General features: G+C 42.1%; 1 protein-coding gene across 1 annotated transcript in view; it reads right to left on the bottom strand.

Moving 5' to 3' along the window:
- LOC115130449 (zinc finger CCCH domain-containing protein 15-like) overlaps positions 1–16,606 on the bottom strand; it is a 38,385-nt gene extending 21,779 nt beyond the window's left edge. The window contains exons 1-2 of the mRNA XM_029661614.2: positions 16,428–16,606; positions 15,726–15,821 (exon numbers count right to left, since the gene is read on the bottom strand). Coding sequence (XP_029517474.1) covers positions 15,726–15,821; positions 16,428–16,505 — 174 coding nt within the window. The 5' untranslated portion in view covers positions 16,506–16,606. The remainder of the gene's footprint in view (positions 1–15,725; positions 15,822–16,427) is intronic.
- Positions 16,607–17,106: the final 500 nt, after the last annotated feature.

The following is a 17,106-nucleotide window of genomic DNA, read 5'->3' as shown; positions in this document are numbered from 1 at the left end:
ATAAAAAAAAGAACCAGCCATTTATCTATCGTCATTTAAGAGAAATCATACACTGTCAAATTGGTGACGTTCAAAAATAGTTTTTTTTTTTTTAAACAGTTACAGATCCAGTTGCAGCGTGTTCATACGAATCTTTTTAAAGTGTGCTTCGGAGCTCTGCGAGACTTCTGTGATTTTCTGAAATAACACACTCACTAAACACTCCGTAAATAAGTCAGTTCTTAACATAAAGACTTAAAACTCAAAATTCTATAATTGCCTACCCCAAGGAGGATATGTTCACTTTCAGCTTCCTGTGTAAACCGGAAGTGCCTTAAAATGGTGTCATAGATGCTGTTTCCAAGGGTTAAAAAGGTCAGATCTGTTCAAAACTTCATATATGTGTGATTAGGCAACCCCCATGAACTGTAAGTCAGTAATTTCTCCCAACAGATGTCAAAGAAAAGCTCTCACACACACACACACACACACACAGCAAGGATGGAGTGACAAAGTGCGGTGCTTAAAGACACAGAGCCTGCAATGGCATTTCCATATTCTCTAGGCCGTGCCGAGTTCAACGAGATGCCCCGCTTGACCGTAGCTCGCTCTGAGTGCAGCGACCTTGAAAAAAAGTAGGCCCAAAATGAAACGTGGCCCTAAATGTCATTTGCTTTTGGGTGACAGTGAGAGAACCGTTAGGGTGAGAAGCACAATTCGACCTCAGGTACGATCCTGAGGTCCTTCCGATCTGTGCAAGCCTAACCTTGACTACGTGGCATTAACCCTTAACAGTAAAAAAGGTTTTTTTGATCTCACAGATTACAATGACATCTCTCCCCATAGGAATACATTGCCTGCTCCTCTAAAGTCAACCTGAAGCCTATGTGGGTTATGAATGCCTTATGAACCTGTCTTCGATGACAGTCCACCAGGACACTATGAGTACCTGTGTTGATTCTTAGCTTCCTGGAGCAACCGGAAGTGATTAAATTCACCCTAAAAGTGTAGATCAGTCAATTCTTAACTTAAAGACTTAAAACTCAGGATTCTGTAAGAGGCTACCTCAATCAAGACATGTGTTTACTTATAGCTTCCTGTGTAAACCGGAAGTGCCTTAAAATGGTGTCATAGGTGCTGTTTCGAAGGGTTAAAAAAGTCAGATCTTTCCAAAACTTCATATGTGTGATGAGGCAACCCTCATGAACTGTAAATCAGTCATTTCTCCCAACAGATGTCAAAGAAAAGCTTTCTCACACAGAGCAAGTATGGAGTGATAAAGCGCGGTGCTTAAAGACACAGAGAGCAGGCAATTGCATTACCATAATCTCTAGGCCGTGCCGAGTTCAACGAGATATCCCGCTTGACCGTAGCTCGCTCGGTCTAAGCGCAGCGACCATGAGAAAAGTACCTGTGTCGATTCTAAGCTTCCTGGAGCAACCGGAAGTGATTAAATTCACCCTAAAAGTGTTTTGAAACACATAACACTGCATTCAGTCACTGTAGATCAGTCAATTCTTAACTTAAAGACTTAAAACTCAGAATTCTGTAAGAGGCTACCTCAATCAAGACATGTGTTTACTTATAGCTTCCTGTGTAAACCGGAAGTGCCTTAAAATGGTGTCATAGGTGCTGTTTCGAAGGGTTAAAAAAGTCAGATCTTTCCAAAACTTCATGTGTGATTAGGCAACCCCCATGAACTGTAAATCAGTCATTTTTCCTGTAAAATTTCAAAGAAAAACTCAATCACACACACACACAGCTTGGAAGGAGGGACACATTGGGGTGCATAGATACATACACTGCCTGCATTAGTTAACCTTGTTGGAACTTTTAAAGAACCATCAGACCTAGAGTTCCGAAACTTTAGAAACCTGTTCTAGACCTTAGGTCGATAGTGCGTGGTGAGTTACGTGGCTCTAGAAGGTTCTCGGACAGAGAAACAGCCTCGTACATTTGCAATAACTTTAATTCATTTTTGCATCACGAAAATGACGACATTTAGAAATGTCCCAGAGTCGCAAGACTAGGTGCATTACGACCGTCTTGGCCCATATAGACGGACCCCAACGTTCCTGTCCGATTGCTCATTCAAGGACCCCGTAGCAAGGCATGGAAAAAAGTGGATTTTCAGCACCAATTAGGGTCTTGCTCAGGCACCAAATGACCTATCGAGCCAAAACTTGGGATTCGGGGTCGCCTCACATAATGTCAGGACTGGAACCGCAGCTAGTACGTAACTACGTGTTTTACGTTTTTATTATGGTTTGAACAGAAGGCTTGTGAATTTTGGGCCAGCTCTGAAGTATGTGATAGTTGGCTACTAAACGAGTTGGAAAAAGTGGGTTTGGTGTCAGAATGATATCTAATTGACTGATGGACGGTGACTTGCTGGTGACTCTTGTCCATTTGCAATATGTTTAAACAGTGAGGTACGATCACCAAAGTGACATTCTGAAATCAACCCTAACGAGCGATTGAGAGGAACCAGAATCACTGCCCAGCCATCCCGAGTTCATCGGGCCAGTCAATTCCGCATTCATGCAGGTTTTTTGAGCATGCCAAATTCGTGATGGTACATGCCCAATAGTGAAAGAAACATCACCAATTGGACGTGATGAAATCAACACAACGAGCTATGCAAAGGAGCAACTATCACTGCCCGGCCATCCTGTGTTCATCAGGTCAGTCAATTTTGCATTTCTGCAGTATTTCTGAGCATGTCAAAATTGTGATGGTAAATGGCAAAAGGACATAACATCCTGATTTGGCATTTTCAAATCTTTCATATTGCATTTGGACATTTCTTATGGCATTTGGCCCAAAAAAAGTGACTTTTGACTTCCTATGAAATCATATTACAAATGGACAAAACATATGCACAAGTAAAAAATAAAATAAAAAATGATAAAAGTTGACAAAAGTATATTCTACAGTTCTTACACATTGACACGTTGAAAACGGTCCAGAAAGCACTTTAAGGGTGTGTGAAGTTTTCAAAATTTCTGCTATTTTTGACTTCCTATGAAATCATATTGCAAATGGACAAAACATATATATGCCTTATGCACAAGTTATTAATTTATTTTTTAAATTATGATAATAAAATTGGACAAAAGTATATTCATACAGTTCTTACACATGTGTAATTGAAAAAAAATCAAAAGAACTTCAAAAAACAGTCCAGAAAGCACTTTAAGGGGTTGCTAGGTTTTTGATGTTGCTTTTGGATGTTGACTTGTGTTGCATTTGCATATGGCATTCGCAATCAACTTTGAACGAAACGACACCGAATTGAGTGGTATTGGACACCGTGTATATGGTTTGTCCAGTGCCAATGACTTCCCATTCATTTTTGTCCATTTCAGGAGGGTGTTCCCTTACTCTGCCAATTGTCCACTTGGTTGGTCCTATGCCATTTGAAATTTCACAAAATATCCACAGGAAAGTATTATCAAACCGACTTTTTAAAATGCTTGTTCTGCTGTTGAAATTCCTATCTGGCAGTACGCATGCATCGGGTGCATGTATTTATGTCTTATGTGCATGCCTCAGGGAATGAAAAAACTCAATCACAAGAGCTAGGCACAGAGTCATGAGGTTTGATGCCAGTTTAAAGAGATTCTTCAGTACTTTTGTATCAGGGTTCGTACGCATTTTGACAGATAGAATTTCATGACTTTTAACCAAATATCCTTTATGCATGTATTAAAAAGTATGCTTAAAGTGGTAGACTCGAAAGCTGCTCTCTGGCGCCATGTCGCATCTTCTGTCATGGTGCAAGGCACTTAACTTTTTATAGCTGGGGGACAGTATTGAGTAGCTTGGATGAATAAGGTGCCAAAAGTAAACGGCCTGCTCCTCAATCGCAGTTTCTAATATATGCATTTTCTTATTAGTATTGGATAGAAAACACTCAAGTTTCTAAAACTGTTTGAATGATGTCTGTGAGTATAACATAACTCATATTGGCAGGCAAAATCCTTGAGTTGAAATCAAAACAAGGAAGTCAGAAATCTGAGCTTTGTATGTATTCACCTGAGTCCCCAATGAAATCCCCTTGAGATATGAATGATGTTGCACTGCCTAGTGGTTCCACTAGATGTCAACCATCAATAGAAATTAGAATGAGACTTCTATGATGTTGTGGGAATGAATGATAGCAGAATCTGTCAGGTGTTTGGCAGTCAGCCATTTTCTGATCATGTTTATTCCTCATGGTAGTCACTTGCGTTCCATTGCTCACGAAGACAAGAAGGAGTACGCCGGTGTTAAGGGATTTTTTTTATCTACAATGACTAATTATGTATACATTTCAATCAGGATGTACTAATCAGAATACTATTATGCTACTGTACATGTATGAATTTTCTCTCTTGCTCCCAGTATTGAATATAATGTAGTGAATGTAGTCAAGAGTTTAGAACAATGACGGTCTGTTCCTTGGTACAAATGAATGAACTGTGAATCTAGACTGTCTAGAATGCTTATCTACACTGACTGACCTTGGCTCTAGGCGAGGAGGGAAGGCTTGAGAGCTCTAGAGCCTTTCTACCAGTGTCAAGAAGAGACGGAACATTTAGAAAACGCTGACGTCATTTTCAGTTTATAACCTGTGGTAAAATGTGTACTCTCTTGATTAAAGGCTGTTACTTGACTTTTAAGACCGGGCTCTGTCCATTCCTATAAAATAAGGGTCTTACAAATTCTTATGAATTGACAGTGTTTAATTTTAATTGGGAATTAAAACAGAGGAATTAAATTCCTTCAACAGCCGGTTGGAACTTTATTGAAGCTATATGTTAAAAACATCCTAATGATTGATTCTGTACTTAGTTTGAAATGTTTCTTCGACCGGTAATATCACTTTTTGAAGTTGTCCGATATAACGCTAAAACGCGCTAACAAAAGATGGTATTTGGACATAAATAACGGATATTTTCGAACAAAACAAATTAAAACATTTATTGTGGACCTGGGATTCCTGGAGTGCTTTCTGATGTAGATCATCAAAAGGGAATATTTATCATGTAATTTCTTGTTTATGTTGACGCCATCTTTGCGGCTGTGGCGTTTTTACTTTTAAGCGCCGTCTCAGATTATGGCATGCGTTTCTTTTTCCGTAAAGTCTTTTTGAAATCTGACACAGCGGTTGCATTAAGGAGAGCTATATATCTATAATTCCATGTGTATAACTTGTATTATCATCTACATTTATGATGAGTATTTCTGTTGAATGATGTGGCTATGCAAAATCACTGGATGTTTTTGGAACTAGTGAATCTAATACGCCAATGTGAACTCAGATTTTCTGATATAAATATGAACTTTATCAAACAAAACATGGATGTATTGTGTAACATGAAGTCCTATGAGTGTCATCTGATGAAAATGATCAAAGGTTAGTGATTCATTTTATCTCGATATGTGTTTTTTCTCTCTTTCTCTTTGGCTGGTAAAATTGGCTGTGTATTTTAGTGAGTTGTTGGTGACCTAACATAATCATTTGTGGTGCTTTCCTCGTAAATCCTATTTGAAATTGGACACCGTGGTGGGATTAACAACAAGACTACCTTGAAAACGATATAAGATACATGTATGTTTGAGGAATTTTAATTATGAGATTTCTGTTCTTTTGAATATGGCGCCCTGTACTATCACTGGTTGTTGTTATATTGCTCCCGGTAACGGGATCTCAGCCATAAGAAGTTAACACCCCCCCCAAAGTAGAATAGCTTTCAGGCAACAGTATAAAACATGTGGTCAACCCTCAGTCTGGAGAGCTACTGGGTGTGCAGGCTTTTGATCAAACACAGCCAGTTTATCAAGGTCCAGCATAGCAGCTTATTTCTAAAATATTTGTTCGAGGGGGACTAGAATAAAAGCATACACATCCATTGGATCTCCTGGAGCACTCACTCCTGTCATCATGAAGTGCTTTGAGAGACTAGTCAAGGATCAAGTCGACCTTACCTGACAGCCTAAACCCACTTCAATTTGCTTACCGCCCCGATAGATCCAGACAATGCAATCGCCGTCGCACTGCACACTGCCCTAGCCCATCTGAATAAGAGGAATACCTATGTAAGAATGCTGTTCATTGACTATTGCTAAGCATTCAACACCATAGAACCCAACAAGCTCATCATTAAGCTTGAGGCCCTGGGTCTGAACCCCACCCTGTGCAACTGGGTCCTGGGGACTTCCTGACGGGCCACCTCCAGGTGGCTAAGGTAGGGAACAACACCTCCACTTCGCTGATCCTCAACACTGGGCACCCACAAGGGTGCACAGCCCCCTCCGGACTTCCTGGTCACCCACGCCTCCAACTCAATCAAGTTTCAGATGACAACAGTAGTCGGCCTGATTACCTACAATGACGAGACAGCCTACAGGGAGGTGGTGAGGGCCCTGGGTGTGTGGGGCCAGGAAAATAACCTCACTCAATGTCAACACAACAAAAGAGCTGATCGTGGACTTCAGGAAATAGCAGAGAGAACACCCCCCTATCCACATCAACGGGACTGCAGTGGAGAAGGTGGAAAGTTTCAAGCTCCTCGGCATACACATCACTGACAAACTGAAATGGGCCACCCACACAGACAGTTGTGAAGGAGGCGGAATAGTGCCTCTTCAACCCCAGGAGGCTGAAGAAATTTGGCTTTGCACCTAAAACCCTCAAACTTTTACAGACGCACAATTGTGAGCATCCTGTTGGGCTGTACCACCGCCAAGGCCATCAGACTTAAATAGCAATCACCAGCACGGAGGCTGCTGCCCTATATACAGACGACTTGAAATCACTGGCCACTAATGTTTACATATATTGCATTACCATCTCATATGTATATGGCACTTTGTTCTATTGTACTGTATCCTAGTCTTTGCCACGCTGACATTGCTCATTCAAATATTTTTTAGTCTTAATTCCTTTACTTAGATGTGTGTATTGTAAAATTGTTAGATATTACTGCACTGTTGGAGCTAGAGAAAAAAGCATTTCACTACACCCGCAATAACATCTTCTAAACACATGTATGTGACCAATAATCGATTTGATCATCCTTGATGTAAAACATTGCAACATTACAACCAAATAGTTTCTCTTGAAATAATGATCTCATTCAATATATCAAAGATCAAATGGCTATGGTAGGTTACAAATATTTTTGATTCATCTGAAGCAAGCCCACAAATTTAGGAAATCCATTTTTTCTAGTTTAATCAATAATCTTAGCTGCCTTAGAACTATTTACTTTGCAACTAGATGCTAGTCAGCCTGCAATGTCCCAACATTATCCCAAAATCTACTTGGAAGTATCTGCTAAACAAGTTGAAGCCACATAAACCAAAAGGCAAAAGGTAATTGTTTTTTCCTAAAATTACCGTTCGCAGTTCCAATTATTATTATTTTGATTCACCACGATTGAACCAAATTATACAATAATTTGATTTGTCAAAGAATCGTTTAAATGAATCATATGAATCGTTAAATGTAAATCACCTGTGAATGGCCATATTCGTGTGTGTCGGCGGTGGAAAGTTTTTGGGGACATGACAAAAACATGAATACATGCTAATAATGGCAAAAAAGTTACCTAGAGGGTACAAGATATGTTTGAATTGGCTACTAGTTATTAGTCTGTTCTTTAATGCATTTTATAGGTTAGGCCTGCTTCTGCAATGTCCGACTGTCTCGCTCTCCTTGAGCAATGACCCACTCGTCTCGCACATATGCAAGTGATGCGCACAAACACGCTAAAGTGACATTCGGATCCAGGCTGATATGCTGATTTTTATTTGATTTGTAAAATATTTTAAAAACTATGCCTAAATAAATTACATTAACAGAAATTATAAAATTAATTTCCAACAGGTCCCAGACGTGCTCAATGGGATTGAGATACAGGCTCCTCGCTGGCAATGGCAGAACACTGACATTCCTGTCTTGCAGGAAATCACGCTCAGAACGAGCAGTATGTCTGGTGCGTTGTCATGCTGGAGGGTCATGTCAGGGTGGTGATCCCGCAGGAAGGGTACCACATGAGGGAGGAGGATGTCTTCCCTGTAACGCACAGCGTTGAGATTGCCTGCAATGACAACAAGCTCAGTCCAATGATGATGTGACTCACCACCCCAGACCATGACGGACCCTCCACCTCCAAATCGATCCCACTCTAGAGAACAGGCCTCGGTGTAACGCATATTTCTTCGACGATAAACGTGAATCTGACCATCACCCCTGGTGAGACAAAACCTCAACTCATCAGTAAAGAGCACTTTTTGCCAGTCCTGTCTGGTCCAGCGGCAACGGGTTTGTGCACAACCCGGTGATGTCTGGTGAGGACCTGCCTACAACAGGCCTACAAGCCCTCAGTCCAGCCTCTCAGCCTATTGCGGACAGTCTGAGCACCGATGGAGGGATTGTGCGTTCCTGGTGTAACTCGGGCAGTTGTTGTTGTCATCCTGTACCTGTCCCGCAGGTGTAATGTTAGGATGTACCGATCCTGTGCAGATGTTGATACACGGTCTGCCACTGTGAGGACGATCAGCAGTCCGTCTCCCTGTAGCGCGGTCTTAGACGTCTCACAGCAAGGACATTGCAATTTATTGCCCTTGCCACATCTGCAGTCCTCATGCCTCCTTGCAGCATGCCCAAAGCACATTCACGCAGATGACCAGCAACCCTGGGCATCTTAATTTGGTGTTTTTCCAGAGTCAGTAGAAAGGCCTCTAGTGTCCTAAGTTTTAATTGCCTACCGTCTGTAAGCTGTTAGTGTCTTAACGACCGTTCCACAGGTGCATGATCATTAATTGTTTATGGTTCATTGAACAAGCAATGGGAAACCGTGTTTAACTTCTTTGGGGTAGGGGGCAGTATTGGGTAGCTTGGATGAAAAACGTGCCCAAATTAAGCTGCCTGCTACTCAGCCGTAAAAGCTAGAATATGCATATAATTAGTCAATTTGGATAGAAAACACAGTTTCTAAAACTGTTTGAATGAGTGAGTATAACAGAACTCATATGGCAGGCAAAAACCTGAGAAAAAATCCAACCAGGAAATGGGAAATCTGAGGTTTGTAGTTTTTCAACTCAGCCCCCATTGAAGATACAGTGGGATATTAGTTATGTTTAATTTCCTATGGCTTCCACTAGATGTCAACAGTATTTAGAAACTGTTTTGAGGATTCTACTCTAAAGGAGGGGGCTCATAATAGCTCTTTGAGTGAGTGGTCTGGCAGAGTGTCACAGCCTCGGTCTGGAGCGCTCACATGAAAGATAGTTACGCTCCACTTCATTTGTACAGACAAAGGAATTGTCCGGTTGGAACATTAAGTTTAATGTTAAAAACATCCAATAGATTGATTCCATACTTAGTTTGGCATGTTTCTACGGGCTGTAACGGAACTTTTCGTTCAGTGCGACCTGAACACGCTTTTGGATTTTTCACCAAACGCCCTAACAAAAGAAGATATTTGGACATAACTGATGGACATTATCGAATAAATCAAACATTTATGGCGGAACTGGGATTCCTGGGAGTGCATTCTGATGAAGATCACAGGTAAGTGAATATTTAAAATGTTATTTCTGAGTAATGTTGACTACCCAATATGGCGGGTATCTTGTTGGCTGCTTTGTTGTGTAAAGGCTGTACTCAGATTATTGCATGGTTTGCTTTCTCCTTTCTTTATCAAACAAAACATACATGTATTGTGTAACAAAGTCCTATGAGTGTCATCTGATGAAGATCAAAGGTTTGTGATTAATTTTCTCTATTTCTGCTTTTTGTGACTTCTCTCTTTGGCAGGAAAAATGGCTGTGTTTTTCTGTGGCTTGGTGGTGACCTAACAATCGTTTGTGGTGCTTTCGCTGTCAATTATTTTTGAAATCAGACACTGTGGCTGGATTAACGAGAATTGTATCTTTAAAATGGTGTAAAATACTTGTATGCTTGAGGAACTTTAATGAGATTGTTGTTTTGAATTTGGCGCCCTGCACTTTCACTGGCTGTTGCGGGGGGCTTCCGCTAGTGGAATGACGATCTGAAGTTATTTGGATTTTTACGAATTATTTTTTAAAGACAGGGTCCTGAAAAAAGGACGTTTATTTTTATGCTAAGTTTATGTGTATCCCATAATTGCTCTGCTGTGTGCATCTTGCTAGCTATCACTCAAGACTGTGATGGCTGAAGCTCGAATTACTAGGGGGCTGGCCTAGGTGGGGGAAAACGGCACTGCCCGGCTTCCAGAAGTGTCTTTCAGACTAGGCATTGCGTGGCTAATTGAGGTAAGACAGAAATTCTGCTTATAGATCATGCATGTATGAACTACACACATTAACACATCCAGCCTAAAGTCGGAGGTTCCGGAGCATGTCGTTAATAATTTTCTGTGGATGTTTTGTCTCAAATTTCCAACAGCACAAGGACGAACTCAGTGGACAACCAGCAAATCAAATCAAATTTTATTTGTCACACACATGGTTAGCAGATGTTAATGCGAGTGTAGCGAAATGCTTGTGCTTCTAGTTCCGACAATGCAGTAATAACCAACAAGTAATCTAGCTAACAATTCCAAAACTACTGTCTTATACACACACACACACACACACACACACAAGTGTAGGGGGATAAAGAATATGTACATAAAGATATATGAATGAGTGATGGTACAGAGCAGCATAGGCAAGATACAGTAGATGGTATCGAGTACAGTATATACATATGAGATGAGTATGTAAACAAAGTGGCATAGTTAAAGTGGCTAGTGATACATGTAATACATAAGGATGCAGTAGATGATAGAGTACAGTATATACGTATACATATGAGATGAATAATGTAGGGTAAGTAACATTATATAAGGTAGCATTGTTTAAAGTGGCTAGTGATATATTTACATCATTTCCCATTATTAAAGTGGCTGGAGTTGAGTCAGTGTGTTGGCAGCAGCCACTCAATGTTAGTGGTGGCTGTTTAACAGTCTGATGGCCTTGAGATAGAAGCTGTTTTTCAGTCTCTCGGTCCCAGCTTTGATGCACCTGTACTGACCTCGCCTTCTGGATGATAGCGGGGTGAACAGGCAGTGGCTCGGGTGGTTGATGTCCTTGATGATCTTTATGGCATTCCTGTAACATCGGGTGGTGTAGGTGTCCTGGAGGGCAGGTAGTTTGCCCCCGGTGATGCGTTGTGCAGACCTCACTACCCTCTGGAGAGCCTTACGGTTGTGGGCGGAGCAGTTGCCGTACCAGGCGGTGATACAGCCCGCCAGGATGCTCTCGATTGTGCATCTGTAGAAGTTTGTGAGTGCTTTTGGTGACAAGCCGAATTTCTTCAGCCTCCTGAGGTTGAAGAGGCGCTGCTGCGCCTTCTTCACGATGCTGTCTGTGTGAGTGGACCAATTCAGTTTGTCTGTGATGTGTACGCCGAGGAACTTAAAACTTACTACCCTCTCCACTACTGTTCCATCGATGTGGATAGGGGGGTGTTCCCTCTGCTGTTTCCTGAAGTCCACAATCATCTCCTTAGTTTTGTTGACTAAGGTTATTTTCCTGACACCACACTCCGAGGGCCCTCACCTCCTCCCTGTAGGCAGTCTCGTCGTTGTTGGTAATCAAGCCTACCACTGTTGTGTCGTCCGCAAACTTAATGATTGAGTTGGAGGCGTGCGTGGCCACGCTGTCGTGGGTGAACAGGGAGTACAGGAGAGGGCTCAGAACGCACCCTTGTGGGACCCCAGTGTTGAGGATCAGCGGGGTGGAGATGTTGTTGCCTACCCTCACCACCTGGGGGCGGCCCGTCAGGAAGTCCAGTACCCAGTTGCACAGGGCAGGGTCGAGACCCAGGGTCGTTGTTGAATGCCGAGCTGTAGTCGATGAACAGCATTCTCACATAGGTATTCCTCTTGTCCAGATGGGTTAGGGCAGTGTGCAGTGTGGTTGAGATTGCATCGTCTGTGGACCTATTTGGGCGGTAAGCAAATTGGAGTGGGTCTAGGGTGTCAGGTAGGGTGGAGGTGATATGGTCCTTGACTAGTCTCTCAAAGCACTTCATGATGACGGAATTGAGTGCTACGGGGCGGTAGTCGTTTAGCTCAGTTACCTTAGCTGTCTTGGGAACAGGAACAATGGTGGCCCTCTTGAAGCATGTGGGAACAGCAGACTGGTATAGGGATTGGTTGAATGTCCGTAAACACACCGGCCAGCTGGTCTGCGCATGCTCTGAGGGCGCGGCTGGGGATGCCGTCTGGGCCTGCAGCCTTGCGAAGTTTAACACGTTTAAATGTTTTACTCACCTCGGCTGCAGTGAAGGAGAGTCCGCATGTTTTCGTTGCAGGCCGTGTCAGTGGCACTGTATTGTCCTCAAAGCGGGCAAAAAAGTTATTTAGTCTGCCTGGGAGCAAGACATCCTGGTCCGTGACTGGGTTGGTTTTCTTCTTGTAGTCCGTGATTGACTGTAGACCCTGCCACATACCTCGTGTCTGAGCCGTTGAATTGAGATTCTACTTTGTCTCTATACTGACGCTTAGCTTGTTTGAGCCTTGGAGGGAATAGCTGCACTGTTTGTATTTCGGTCATGTTACCAGTCACCTTGCCCTGATTAAAAGCAGTGGTTCGCGCTTTCAGTTTCACGCAACTGCTGCCATCAATCCACGGTTTCTGGTTTGGGAATGTTTTAATCGTTGCTATGGGAACGACATCTTCAACGCACGTTCTAATGAACTCGCACACCGAATCAGCGTATTCGTCAATGTTGTTATCTGACGCAATACGAAACATATCCCAGTCCACGTGATGGAAGCAGTCTTGGAGTGTGGAATCAGCTTGGTCGGACCAGCGTTGGACAGACCTCAGCGTGGGAGCTTCTTGTTTTAGTTTCTGTCTGTAGGCAGGGATCAGCAAAATGGAGTCATGGTCAGCTTTTCCGAAAGGAGGGCGGGGCAGGGCCTTATATGCGTTGCGGAAGTTAGAATAACAATTATCCAAGGTTTTACTAGCCCTGATTGCGCAATCGATATGCTGATACAATTTAGGGAGTCTTGTTTTCAGATTAGCCTTGTTAAAATCCCCAGCTACAATGAATGCAGCCTCAGGATGCCATCGATGTGTCTGCATGGGGGGGGGGGGGGGGAATATATACGGCTGTGATTATAATCGAAGAGAATTCTCTTGGTAGATAATGCGGTCGACATTTGATTGTGAGGAATTCTAAATCAGGTGAACAGAAGGATTTGAGTTCCTGTATGTTTCTGTGATCACACCACGTCTCATTAGCCATAAGGCATACGCCCCCGCCCCTCTTCTTACCAGAAAGATGTTTGTTTCTGTCGGCGCGATGCGTGGAGAAACCCGCTGGCTGCACCGCCTCCGATAGCATCTCTCCAGTGAGCCATGTTTCCGTGAAGCAAAGAACGTTACAGTCTCTGATGTCCCTCTGGAATGCTACCCTTGCTCGGATTTCATCAACCTTGTTGTCAAGAGACTGGACATTGGCGAGAAGAATGCTAGGGAGTGGTGCACGATGTGCCCGTCTCCGGAATCTGACCAGAAGACCGCCTCGTTTCCCTCTTTTACGGAGTCGTTTTTTTGGGTCGCCGGCTGGGATCCATTCCGTTGTCCTGGTTGAAAGGCAGAACACAGGATCCGCTTCGCGGGGTACTAATGTAAGAAACAACACGTAAAAAAACAAAAAAAACTGCATAGTTTCCTAGGAACGCGAAGAGAGGCGGCCATCTCTATCGGCGCCGGAAGTAACTCGTTCAACTGAAGTTTATTCAACATTCTGACTTGTAAAGGGATTGTTCAGCCTTCTGGAATGTTATTGTTAGCAACTAGTGTGGGAAGTCCACACGCCGAAATAAGACGCTAGATCCAGGCAAAAATTTGGCTAGATGAGTGTCAATTCAAAGTAAATTAGCGAGAAAACATCTATAGATTGATCCTGACTTTCGTAAAAATATATTCTCTAGTTGGAACAGAGCAATGCCATAATGTGGACAGCGTGGAGCCCGGCACGGTATATGGCTGGGAAAATGTACCTCAATCCAATGATGGAATATGTCACTGTACTCTTAAAATGTTCCCAAAATGATCAAATGATTAATTGATAAGATTGAAATACCGATAGTTTTTTATTAAACTGCCTTTTTCGTCAGCCTGCTAGGCCAGCAAATGCTATAGCAGCCCATTGGATCCCCCAAAAATGCAACGCTGGGCGTTGGGGTGAGTAGTAGCTACCTTGAGTGTTGTAAAATCCAACGGGTTGCTTTAGCTGTCCACATTCTGGCAAAGCACACGGTTTCCGACCAGCTCTCAAACTCTAGGGGACTTTGACAGATTTCAACGATTAGCTTCGCCAAAGACTGGCTCATGTGACCTACAATCCCGACTGTTTTAAAGTTTAGAAACATAAATAATTGTCAGTTGAAATACAGCTTTCGAAACATATGGCCCTTAGTCATCAGCGAGAAAGAATCATTCAAATAAAAAATACACTTACTGCAGCAGCGTTGCACAGATCCATACAGTTTTGGGTGGCTCCATCCGGCAAAACTACACTTCCCGAGTTACGCTTACACACAAGTGTTTGGAGCACGCTATAGATTGCTAATTAGCACAGGTGGTCGCTTCTGTGTCTGCGGTCCAAACACTTAAAAGACACATCCTATCTCCTCAGCCCTCAAATTAAGTGTACACTTCTGATGACGTATGACGTCTGACTTGTATACACTTGCAGGGCAAGTGACTGGACATTGGCGAGAATAAGGAATTATTTTTAAATGGGCCTTCCTTGGCCAAAACTTCGTCACTCGTTCATCCCGTGATGATTGTGTTTTCAGCCGCCGGTAGGTTGTGGGTGCTTTATATGTCCTACAGTCAATTATGAGTGCAATCCTACTTAAATTAAATATATAATTATTATATGCCTACTGTATGCTTGCTAGAAAATTTATTATCTAAAAAACATTAGCTAGAACGTCTGAAGGAAAATGTTTTATTTCAAAAAATTCAAAAAGGTAACAAAAACATATTTATGAGACGTGTTTGTGCCGTCATGTGCATTAGTAGCACAATGTCTAACTTGTATGCATTCGTTTTTACTAAGCGGATGTACAATCTTCACGATTTGAAAAATGGGGAGTTTCAGGCCCCGGAGTGAACATAATTGTACACTCGCAAAGCCGACTAAAAACGAGGGCTGAGGGGCTTACGTTGCAAACGTGCCTTGCTTGGCTAATCATTTGGACCGCCCTCCAAGATGGCGATGGGGCATAATGTATAAAGCATAAGTGGACAACGGTGTCTTTTCAGTGTTTGGACCGCAGCCTGTCTTCCATAAACAAGCGCCGTAACATGGAGATATGGCCGTGTGGGAACACTAACCATATAAAGTGTGTAGATATTTAACATTTTGTTTAATTTTCTTTACTGATATGCAAGAAACGTTCCTTATGTTTCCAAAACAGTACCAGAAGCGATGCATGTTAATGTTAACAGCAAGCGCCAGGGATCTTAACAAAACTCCCCCGGTCAGATGATACTATTATCAATAGGCCCTAAAGCAATTAATGTTTATGAATGGGGTACATTCTGACCAGAGAGAAGACACGAGAACAAAAGCCTGGTTCTTATGGCTATAGGTTGATGATGCTCTAATGGCAAACATCTCTGTTGAAATTACAAGTCAAGCCAGTGGTCATTCACTGAGAAACAACAAGACTGTAGACCTGATTGGTCCTGCTTACCTTACTACCAGGAACTTGCTTGACTTGCTGAGAGACATTCTTGATAAATTTCTGTTGTTTTCCACCCTTTTTGTTCTTCAACCCAAAAGTCTTATCCTACATAAAAGATAAACAAATGGAATATCAACAATTTAATAAGGACAACGTTAAACATTGTTAGTTGGCAGGCTACCAAGAAGAAACCTCTGAACGACAAAATAATACGGTTTCTGGCGCTAGCTATCTAAGTAGTTATAGTAGCTGACTAACTAGCTAACTTACTGTACCAACAAAGATTAGACATGATAACTAGCTAGCCATCTGTGTTACAACTACTAACGTTAATTAAGCAGCTCATTCAAGCCGTGGACAGACGATCACACAACCTAGCTAACATTAATTCGAATAAATACGTTTGTAACCTTTGCTAGCTACTGTCTGCAGCTAACTAGCTACAACATGCAAGCACAAGTTAGATACCAGTAGCTACCACGTTCTTAAAAAAGGGTTAGCATAAGAACGCTACGTTTGTCAGTTTGGTACCAAGCAAATATAACGGTTTGGAAAGTGCGTTCAACAATCCGTGGTATCACTAGCTAGCTTCACAAAATAACCTTTGGACGTTAAATGTAATTTAGCTAGCTACCAATTACTCTTGTAGCTAACAAACTAGCTTAGCATTATCCCATTTAATTTGACTATGGTGCGCGAAAGGGATTTCACCTCAATTATCTTTTCCTTCTTCTTTTCTTGCGTTTTTTTACTACCCGTGGCAGCTTGAGCTGGTTTCTTCGGAGGCATAGTGAATGATGTAACTATATTTAGAAATATTCTATTACCATAGCCACCGCTACATAAAGTACTAACAGGCCACTCCGTGACGCTGAATGACGTCAGTGTTCATATTCTTCTTCGTAGGTATTTTTTTGGTGCGGTTGGCATCCAACATTAATGGTACATTACCGACACCTACTGTGCTGGAGAGTCTTGACCATCGTTTTACGTCAAACACATTCAACCACAAACACATTCAAAATCGTGGCTATATTGTGCAAATTCATGAAATAAATCTGAATATAAGGTTAGGCACAATGATAGCAGTGTGGTTAAGATTAGGGTTCACTTTAAAATCAGATTTTAAGAAGCGAAATTGTGGAAATAGGTGGCGTTTAGCAGTTATGACTATGTCGCTGTGGTAACTAGTGGAGAAATCCCTCAACCAATATTATGAAAAACTGTTTATTTACATATACAGAGTGCGTCAAACGTTTATGGAAAAGTTTATTTCTGTATTTCATGGTTGCAACTTGCTGAAAATTGTCCAGTGTTCTTATCATCTAGTTTCAACAGTAGTGCAATAAAAATTACACAGTGTGCATCAAACATGATTTAGACCTTGTTT

Source organism: Oncorhynchus nerka, linkage group LG6 (assembly GCF_034236695.1).
Source record: "Oncorhynchus nerka isolate Pitt River linkage group LG6, Oner_Uvic_2.0, whole genome shotgun sequence".
Classification (NCBI taxonomy): domain Eukaryota; kingdom Metazoa; phylum Chordata; class Actinopteri; order Salmoniformes; family Salmonidae; genus Oncorhynchus; species Oncorhynchus nerka.
The sequence above is the reverse complement of the archived record's forward strand: the minus strand, read 5'-3'. Positions and strand labels throughout refer to the sequence as shown.